General features: G+C 47.7%; 1 protein-coding gene across 1 annotated transcript in view; it reads left to right on the plus strand.

The window, feature by feature from the left end:
• Window positions 1-9,919, plus strand: part of LOC130601029 (mucin-6-like) — a 70,231-nt gene extending 60,312 nt beyond the window's left edge. The window contains 7 exon segments of the mRNA XM_057412821.1: window positions 115-555; window positions 1,225-1,662; window positions 2,227-2,667; window positions 4,564-5,004; window positions 6,450-7,052; window positions 8,249-8,351; window positions 9,702-9,919. Coding sequence (XP_057268804.1) covers window positions 115-555; window positions 1,225-1,662; window positions 2,227-2,667; window positions 4,564-5,004; window positions 6,450-7,052; window positions 8,249-8,351; window positions 9,702-9,879 — 2,645 coding nt within the window. The 3' untranslated portion in view covers window positions 9,880-9,919.
• The last annotated feature ends 944 nt before the right edge of the window (window positions 9,920-10,863 follow it).

Raw genomic sequence — 10,863 nt, forward strand, 5'->3', positions numbered from 1 at the left:
AATGAGGCTGACTTTCTTGTACATTCCTACCCCGGGATATTTGCCCACTGCGTTTGTCTTGCCTTCCACTTGTACCTGGTCACCCTCAGTTGACCTCTGCTTTCCTCCCAACAGCCTTCACTCACTCAGAGACAACCGTGCCACACATTGTGCCACGTCTAACCATTCACAAGACCACCGCCACCACCTCTGCCAGCAGCACCTCCAAGACCTCTGTCTCCAGAGAGGCCATCACCACAAGCAGCACAGAAGTCCAACACACGAGGGCGTCTCCAAGTCCCAGCTCCGCACCTATCCCCAGCAGCTCGCTCAGCACCTGGGTGCCACCTACTGCTACTTCCACAGTCTCCTCCACATCAGCCACAACCACCAGTCCCAAGCCAACACCTACAACCCTATGGCTCAAGCCATCTTCCCCAATGACAACTGCTCCAAGAGAGTCACCTGCAACAGAGTCCTCTGCACCCTCCACAGCTAAAACTAGCCCAATATTTTCACCTGTATCTTCCCCCTCCTCAACTTTGTCCTCAACATGGCGGATTTCCTCTCAGCCAGGTAAGGCTCAGTCCTGCCCTTAGCACTTGTCTGATTTATCTTCCAATCTGTTATGTTTCCATCCTTCCTACTATCTTTTATTCCATCTCTCTCTCAATTCTTCCCTCTGTTTTTCCTTTCTCCCACCCAACCTTCAATTCTACTAGGCCCCCTTTCTTCCTCCCACCCACACTTCCATTCTTCTTACCTGCCATCCATCAAAGCAGGACAGGCTACTGCATTTTTTTTTTTTTCTGTGATTGCCCTCCATTCCTGCTTTCATTGGCATCAGTACTTTGCTATGGCCAGCTTCGGTATCTGCCACTGGGCACAGGTTTCTCTCACACAGCCTGGCCTCTGGTCTGGAGGGGGCAGTAGTTACACTATGCCTGTTCCTTCAAGGGAAATACACACATTTAGAGGCACGTCTCTCTCTGGAGAGGCATGGGATGTTTGCTTAATGGAAGGCACCCTTCAGGTGCTTTGTCCCCCTGTTTTGGGGCACATGCTGGGTTGGAGGAGGAGAGCAGAAGGCAGAGACCCACTCCTCCCCTCTTGCCTGACAAGACGCCATACAGCAAGACTCTGCTTTTCTTGCACATGCCCAGAGCCCTGGACTTTTGCCCACTGTGTTTGCCTTCCCCCTCTTGTCCGGTCACCCTCAGTAGACCTGCACTTTCCTCCCTGCAGCCTTCACTTACACAGAGACAACCGTGCCACACATCGTGCCACGTCTAACCACGCACAAGACCACTGCCACCACCTCTGCCAGCAGCACCTCCAAGACCTCTGTCTCCAGAGAGGCCATCACCACAAGCAGCACAGAAGTCCAACACACGAGGACGTCTCCAAGTCCCAGCTCTATGCCTGTCCCCAGCAGCTCGCTCAGCACCTGGCTGCCACCTACTGCTACTTCCACAATCTCCTCCACATCAGCTGCAACCACCAGTCCCAAGCCAACACCTACAACTCTATGGCCCAAGCTGTCTTCCCAGACAAGTGCTCTGAGAGAGTCACCTGCAATAGAGTCCTCTGCACCTTCCACAGCCAAAACCAGACCAATGTCTTCACCTGCATCTTCTCCCTCCTCAACCATGTCCTCAACATGGCAGATCTCCTCTCAACCTGGTAAAGCTGCCTCCAGCCTTTCCCACTGTCCTACCTTTTCTTCACAGCTACCAAAATTCCTTCCTTCCACATTTCTTCTTTCTTCCTTCCTTCCTTCTTTCCTAGCAGCACAGGCTGCTAGGACATTTGTTTTGGTAGTTACTCTCTGTTCCTGCCTGCTTTGGCATCAGTACTATGGCATGGCCTGCCTTGGAAAAGGCCGTGTGGCACAGGTCTCTCCCACAGAGCCTTCCCTCTTTTCTGGGAAGGGACAGTTGTTTCACTGTGCCTGTTCCTTTGAGGGAGAAACACACATTTGGATAGGCTTCTCTCCCTTGAGAGGCAGAGGATGCTTGCATGTTGGAAGGAACCCTTCAAGTGCTGTCCTTTTTCCCCTATTTGGGGGGACATTCTTGGTTAGCAGTTTAGATGTAGGAGGCGGAGGCCCATGCCTCACTCTTTCCTGGGAGGACTCAAGACACTGCCTTTGTGTCATGTGGCCCCAGCTAAGGACTTCTGCCTACTGCCTTTGCCTTCCCCTCTTACTTGGTCACGCTCATTTGACCTGTGCTTTCCTCCCAACAGCCCTCACCCACACAGAGACAACCATGCCACACATCGTGCCACGTCTAACCACGCACAAGACCACCACCACCACCTCTGCCAGCAGCACCTCCAAGACCTCTGTCTCCAGAGAGGCCATCACCACAAGCAGCACAGAAGTCCAACACACAAGGATGTCTCCAAGTCCCAGCTCTATGCCTGTCCCCAGCAGCTCACTCAGCACCTGGCTGCCACCTACTGCTACTTCCACAGTCTCCTCCACATCAGTCACAACCACCAGTCCCAAGCCAACACCTACAACCCTATGGCTCAAGCCGCCTTCCCAGACAACAAGTGCTCTGAGAGAGTCACCTGCAACAGAGTCCTCTGCACCCTCCACAGCCAAAACCAGCCCAACTCCTTCACCTGCCTCTTCCCCTTCCTCAGCCACGTCCTCAACATGGCGGATCTCCTCTCAGCCTGGTAAGGGTCCCTCTTCCCTTCGCATAGTTCTGCCTTCTGTTCCCAGAGATCACACTTCTGTCATTCCTGCCTTGTTTCTTCCAAGTATCACAGACTGCTTGGGCATTTCTTTTGGTAGTTGCTCCCTATTCCCTCTTCCTGTGGCATCAACACCATGGCATGGCCTGCCTTGGAAAAAGACATGAGGCACAGGTCTCTCCCACAGAGCCTGGACTACTGTGTGGAAGGGGCAGTGGTTACAGTGTGCCTGTTCCTTTATGGAAAACACACATAGTTTGAGAGGCTTCTCTCCTTGGAGAGGCAGAGTGTGCTTGCATATTAGAAGGGACCTTCAGGTGCTTTGTTCCCCTCTTTTGGGGCACATGCTGGGATAGAGGCTGGGGGAGAAGGCAGCGACCCACTCCTCCCTTTTGCCTGGCAGGACTCTGTACAGCAAGACTCTGCTTTTCTTGTACATGCCCACAGCCTGGGACTTTTGCCTACTGCCTTTGCCTTCCCCTCTTTCCCAGTCATCCTCAACTGACCCATGTTTCCTCCCAACAGCCTTCACTCACACAGAGACAACCGTGCCACCCATCATGCCACCTCTGACCACGCCCAAGACCACCACCACCACCTCTGCCAGCAGCACCTCCAAGACCTCTGTCTCCAGAGAGGCCATCACCATAAGCAGCACAGAAGTCCCCCACAAAAGGACGTCTCCAAGTCCCAGCTCTGTGTCTGTTCCCAGCAGCCCGCTCAGCTCCTGGCTGCCCCCTACTGTTACTTCCACATCAGCCCCAACTACCAGTCCCAAGCCAACACCTACAACTCTATGGCTCAAGCTGTCTTCCCAGACAAGTGCTCCGAGAGAGTCACCTGCAACTGAGTCCTCTGCACCTTCCACAGCCAAAACCAGCCCAATGTCTTCAGCTGTACATTCCTCCTTACCAACTGTGTCCTCAACATGGCAGATCTCCTCTCAGCCTGGTAAGCCCCCTCCTGCCTTTTCCACTGCTCTGCCTTCTGTTCCCAGCTGTCATGCTTGCTTCCTTTTTTTCCTTTGTTCTATCCATCCATCCATCCATCTATCCATCTATCCATTCATGCCCTCCTGAGCCATATGGGAGTTGCTCATTTGTTTTGTCTGTTGGCCATCTGTTCCCTCTGCCTTTGGTTACCTTGGAACCTGCTAGACTGACTGTGGTTGGGATGGATGTGATTTTCATTTCCAGCAGGTTGTCTGTTCCTGTTGTAGGTGCATGTCCTCGTCAGTGTTGATGCCAGTTATGCTTTAGGTGTTGCTGTGGAGTGTATGCACAGCATCCAGGTTTTCTCCATTTCTTCTCCTTCCTATTACAATGTGGGTAAAGATGGGCAAAGTGTTGGTCATTGACATAACCAGGATCCTGAGGTAAAATGAAGGACAAAGTTGATTCTCCATACCAAGAATGCCATCCCCATTGCTGGGAGACTGACCGGGCTTTGGTCTTTTGGGGAATGTGGTGATTCCTTTTGCACCTTGTGGGGGTTTCAGTTGATTTTTCTTTGGTATATTCTGAAAACTGAGTGTACCTGGATGCATGTGGTTTTTTTTTTTCCTTCTGCACTTCTGATTCTCTTCCCATTCCTGCTGATGGGGAAGTGAGAGAGCAGATGTTGAGCAGTTAGCATACAGCTAGGACCAACCCACTGCTGACTGGCACACACATTGGTCCTGAGTGGGTCTAAGCAGGATGGGGAGGTTTAGGGAAGGAGACAGAAGCCCAGCCTTCCTATTTCCCCACAAGACACCATGTGTATGTAATGAGGCTGATTTTCCTGCACAGGAGCTCCACCCTGGGAAATTTGCCCACCACCTTTGCTTTCCCCTCTTAGTTGGTCACACTCATTTGACCTGTGCTTTCCTCCCAACAGCCCTCACCCACACAGAGACAACCATGCCACACATCGTGCCACATCTGAATACACACAAGACCACCGCCACCACCTCTGCCAACAGCACCTCCAAGACCTCTGTCTCCAGAGAGGCCATCACCACAAGCAGCACAGAAGTCCCACACTCAAGGATGCCTCCAAGTCCCAGCTCTATGCCTGTCCCCAGCAGCTCACTCAGCACCTGGCTGCCACCTACTGCTACTTCCACAGTCTCCTCCACATCAGTCACAACCACCAGTCCCAAGCCAACACCTACAACTCTATGGCCCAAGCTGTCTTCCCAGACAAGAAGTGCTCTGAGAGAGTCACCTGCAACAGAGTCCTCTGCACCCTCCACAGCCAAAACCAGCCCAACTCCTTCACCTGCCTCTTCCCCTTCCTCAGCCACGTCCTCAACATGGCGGATCTCCTCTCAGCCTGGTAAGGGTCCCTCTTCTCTTCGCACTGTTCTGTCTTCTGTTCAGAGAGATCACACTTCTGTCATTCTTGCCTTATTTCTTCCAAGTATCACAGACTGCTTGGGAATTTGTTTTGTCTTTTCTCCCTGTTCCCTCTTACCTTTGGCATCAGTACTATGGCATGACCTGCCTTGGAAAAGAACATGAGGCACAGGTCTCTCCCACAGAGCCTGGACTACTGTGTGGAAGGGGCAGTGGTTACAGTGTGCCTGCTCCTTCAAGGAAAACACACACGTTTGGAAAGGTTTCTATCTTTGGAGGGGCAGAGGGTGCTTACTTGTTGGAAGGAACTCTTCAGCTGGGGTATTTGTCCCCCAGTTTTGAGGGACAAGCTGGGTTGGAGGATGAAGGCAGAAGGCAGCGACCTACTCCCTTTTGCCTGGCAAGACTCTGTACAGCCAGTCTCTGCCTTTCTTGCACATGCCCACAGCCTGGGTCTTTTGCCTACTGCCTTTGCCTTCCCCTCTTACCTGGTCACCCTCAGTAGACCTGCACTTTCCTCCCAACAGCTTTCACTTACACAGAGACAACCGTGCCACACATCATGCCAGCTCTGACCACGCACAAGACCACTGCCACCACCTCTGCCAGCAGCACCTCCAAGACCTCTGTCTCCAGAGGGGCCATCACCACAAGCAGCACAGAAGTCTCCCACACAAGTATGTCTCCAAGTCCCAGCTCTGCACCTGTCCCCAGCAGCTCACTCAGCACCTGGCTGTCACCTACTCCTGCTTCCACAGTCTCCTCCACATCAGTCACAACCACCAGTCCCAAGCCAACACCTACAACTCTATGGCCCAAGCCTTCTTCCTGGACAACAAGTGCTCCGAGAGAGTCACGTGCAACAGAGTCCTCTGCACCCTTCACTGCCAAAACCAGCCCAATGTCTTCAGCTGTATATTCCTCCTTATCAACTGTGTCCTCAACCTGGCGGATCTCCTCTCAGCCTGGTAAGGCTTGCTCCTGGCCTTTCCCCTGTCCTGCTCATTTTCCCAGCCTTCACATTTGTATCTTCCCTCCTTCCAGCCTTCCTTTCTCCCACCTTTTCTTCATAGCAGCACAGACTGCTTGGGCACTTGTTTTCGTAGGTGCTCTCACTTTAGTTGCACTCCTGATTCTATCCCCATTCCTGCTGATCTGGAAGTGAGGGTGCAGCTGTTGAGCACTTGGCATGAAGCCAGGACCAGCCCACTGCTGAATGGAACACACATTGTGTGCTGAATGGGTCTAAGCAGGAGGCCCACCTCCTTAGGGAAGGAAACAGAAACTCAACTCTTCCTCTTTCCATACAAAACTCCACACTTTACAGGGTTGCTTTTCTTGCACATGCTCCCAGCGCAGTGCTTTTGCCTACTTCCTTTCCTGTCTTGGTCTACTAGTGTGTGTCACTGTGTGCTTTCTTCCCAGCAGCCTTCACCCACACAGAGACAACCATGCCACACATCGTGCCACCTCTGACCATGCACAAGACCACTGCCGCCACCACCTCCGCCAGCAGCACCTCCAAGATCTCTGCCTCCAGAGAGGCCATCACCACAAGCAGCACAAAGGTCCCCCCTACAAGGGCATCTCCAAGTTCCAGCCCCGTGCCTGTCCCCAGCAGCCCTATCAGTACCCAGCTGCCGTCTGCCACTCCTTCCACAGTCTCCTCCACATCAGCCCCAACCACCAGCCCTAAGCCTACACCCCTCACTACTTCCACCTTTAGGTCTGCTAAGAGCAGTACGTATTTTTCCTCCCCAAACACCACATTTATTCCACATGGCAAAACATCTTCATTAATAGTTCCTACTAGTGTCTTTCCCGCATCCACTCCAGTTTTGAGCCCAACTGTTTTGTCTACAACAATTTCTTTTGCACCCAGTGTTGTTACTACTGCTTCTACAGAGTCAGTAGAAAGGACTTCTCTGCGAACAACACCACTAACCACTACCCGCACTACATCAGTTCCTTTCACCACTAGACTGTCAACATCCTTGTCTTCTGCTGTACCATTAACAGTGCCACAAGGTAAAGCATAGCCATATCATCTCCTATGTCATATTTTTGGTTTAGCACATATTTTCATTCATGAAGGTATGAATTCTTACATTACTTATTCTTTGGTATGATACTGTATGTATGAATTGGTTCCATCTTTTTGTCATTTCTCCAGTTAATTTTGTATCAACAGGTTCCCTACTATATACTGATATAAACATGAAAAAGTCTGAGTTAAAGAGGCCAAAAGGATGCTCAGGAGAGTTACAGAATCATTTAGGTTTTAATCTTAAAATCCCAGTTAAGCACTGTAATAAAAAATACCTTTTATTAGGCCAGGTTATCTCCTGACTTACCTGTCAGTCTTCCCTTTAGCTGTCATAAACTCCTTCTGCCCACTTCAGCTTTTTTTGGTTTCTCTTTTGCAGGATACTCTTTTCTGTTTTCAAGGTACAGTGATGTACCTTGAGGGTGAAGCAAGGATAGGCAACTTGGGAGGAATACAGAGCACTCTATAGAAGCAGGGCAAGAGGTGCATAAGTTGCCTTCGTAGTACACAATATCCTTGTTTCTCTTAATCTAAACGTGAAATACTACCTTTAAACTCTTTGGAAAACCTTTGTTTTCATCAGCTCTTTGCTTCATCAAGGGCTTAGTGTTTTGCTTCAAGTCAGGAGAAAACGTCAGCTCAATACATCTAGTCATTACCCGCTATGTCGTATTACAGATTCTATCTAGTAACGAAAGACAGACTTCAGGCAGGCATCTAAGGTGTGTACTTCTGGCTGCCTATAAACAAATCAATCATTGAAATGTTTACATTCAGCATCTTTCAGGTAAGTAAGATCTATTATAAAGACTGAACCACAAATAATTCCACCACAATTGGCCAGCTGGTTGTTTTATTTGCATATTTGTTTTCTCATCAGTGAATTGTTTTTTCCTGCTGGTCTGAATTTGCACTCTACTCTTAATAGGGTGTTGTTTGTTTTTTTTTCTCATTTGCAATTCTAGTGACTTGCATTTTCTTGCTTGTTCTCCAGGGCAATCCTCTCATGCATCTTCAGTGCCTAGTTTAAAACCTTCTCTTGCTGTGTTACTCACTTGCAACTTGTTAATTGGCTCATGCAGTAGGAATGGTTTCCATGAAACTGAGTACGAAGGCAAATGTCATTCATGACCACTAAGATAAATTTCTGCTATAATTTTTCTCTTACATTTGACAGAGCACTGCAGAGAAATCAAGTATGAAGAAAAAGTAACTTACAAAGGCTGTTCTACAAATGTCACTTTAAGCCGCTGTGAAGGATCGTGTCCATCCTCAACAAAGTAAGTTGAGAGATTATGAGATACTGAAGTTGTTCCCTTGTGTTATTTGGCCATCTGTAAATAGTAGTATTTGTTAACTACCACTCCTTTATAATTCAGGGAGGAAAATATGGTTGGCATCTACCTAGTAATTAAATGTTGCAGTATGTCAGCTAACTACAAACAATGCTAATAAAGTCATTTAGTACATAGGGATTTACAATTTAGGCAAGGAATGTTGTCTCACTTCCTTAATAATTTTTATAAACCCCAGACATAAGTGCTGCAGGTTTTGAGGGCTGCTTTGTTGGTGGTGGTTTTGTTGTTTTGCTTTTAAGAAGATAGAAAGGGTCAGTTAGGCTGCAACTAGCTGTTTTCAAGCAGCCAAGGCAGCAAAATAAGGAATTTCTCACCTTAATATGTAGTGTCACTTCCACTGTCTCATAATGTGGTCCTAACAGTGTAATCCAGGCATATTTTATAGTTAAAATGTGTTGTCACAGTCTCTGCAGTTCTGCCTGCTTATTAGGAGACTCTTCAGGTAGAGAATTGAGGCTTCAATGCAACTAAAGCCACTGCAGCACTACTACAGAGTTCAGTTATGTGGGAGATAAACAGCTAATAGTCCTAACAATCCAAGCAAACACTATGTTCAAGAATAGGGAGGCAATGAAGGGTTTTGCTTTTGCAGTAACTACTTTAAATCTATGCTGAAGCTATGAGCTGTCCCCTTCAAAGTGAGTTCAGGTGTTCCCCAGCATTTTGAAAACCAAATGACTGATTTTGGATCCTGAGAGTTTAAGAGGGCTGGGGAGCCTGGAGGAAGTATTTTTAGCAGTAAAGGTTCATCATAATCACTAAGAAAGCTATGATTAAAAAACTGTTTTAATTGAAACCAAGGAGACTTCTCTCCTTTACAGAGATTTTAACAAAAATATTTTGCCATTTAGCATCTTTGTTAACAAATCATATTCCAGAGGCCTTTCACAAGCTCCAAGTGCACAGCTCTTAAAAGAATTCCAAAATACTTCATGATTTTCTGAAGTGCAAAAGAAGAGTGGGGAAATCAAACACTACGAGTTATCCAGTGAGGTCTGAGGACTAACAGCTCTAAAGCCTTTGAAAGTTCATTCTCAAAAAGGCAGGCAGGAAGGCAGAAGCTCAGCAGACCTGAACTCTTACAGCATTCATCATGAGAACCAAGACCAGTCAGTTGCTGCAGTGTTTTAGTTTTGTAGTTGATAGAACCTTACTCTTAAGGTTGTGCTCTTTCCTCTAAACATTCCACCATGAGAAAAATAACATTCAAATACTTGAAAAGCTGTAAGCCTACAATGCTGCATACAAATCCTGATGTTCTCTTCCAAACAGGTTGAATGTTGAGGAGATGGTGGTCAACATGGCATGTGGCTGCTGTAGGCCACTTCAGCTTCTTAAGAAGGAACTTCAACTGCCATGCCAAGACCCAGATAACCCTGGAAAAAGGCTCATGAGAGAAGTAATTGTATTTAGTGGCTGTGTTTGTGACTTTGACAGTTGCATACACTAGCCAGAGCTCCAGATGGCTTCAGACACCGTTTTTGGTTGGGTTTTTTTTCTTTTTTTTTTTAAACACTAATCACGATTTACTACTTCCATAGTGACTGCTCACTGCTGGAGTTCCCTTGTATTGATTATACAGGACAGCCTTGCAGTGAAGCATCCTGAGCAAGCACCTGGAGCATCAATGAACTTAACTGATAAACTATTCCTTATCAGGAAGGGATTCAGGGGGTGTGAAGGGGAGGGAAAAAAGCATGGGCAGGGTGGGTATTGGGAGAGAATACCATGGCAGGGACAGTTTGGCCTTGCTGAGGGCACTATTTAACCAGAGGCTAAAAACTGGCCTATGCATAGTGCAGTAACAGAAATTTGACTTTCAAATAAAGTAGAAGGAATTGAATTTGCAAACTTACCTCATTGTTTGACCAATTATTTTAATAGAAAATAGTCTACTAGGTTCACTACAGTTGAATGAGGGCCTGTGTAATGGCCCACTGCATCACTGGGAGACCACTGAGGTGGTATGTTCCCTGTCCTTTGAGTGGACACAGCACTTGCACTTGTAATCCCTACCCAGCCGCTATCAGAAAGCAAGGTGCTACTTTAATGAAAATGTAACTCTGAGGTTTCTAAATGTACCCTTAGTGTGGTGGGACATTTTTAGAAACATCATTAACAGACATAGTGGATTTTGGACAAAGCAGAGATCTGCAGGGCGTTTCCCTCCAAGGAATCAAAGACCATGTGCCTTAACAGGACACAGGTAGTTCACTCAGAAGCGGTTTCTACTTGCTGCTAGTACTCTACTACTTTGTTTGCAATTCAGTTAAGATGAAGTTATATGAATGCACAAAATCTCGTAGTACCCAGGTAGTTTTTCTTCTTTTAGCAAGTTTTGGAGAACTACTAGGAAATCTGCAGCATACATTTAAAGCTTGAGTGAGGTTATTTAACACCTCAGATTACGTTTTACAGCATCAACATTTTTTAC

This window comes from Pezoporus wallicus, unplaced genomic scaffold, assembly GCF_028554395.1.
Source record: "Pezoporus wallicus isolate ANWC-B61680 ecotype Strahan unplaced genomic scaffold, APGP_CSIRO_Pwel_v1 scaffold_6885, whole genome shotgun sequence".
Taxonomy (NCBI): Eukaryota; Metazoa; Chordata; class Aves; order Psittaciformes; family Psittacidae; genus Pezoporus; species Pezoporus wallicus.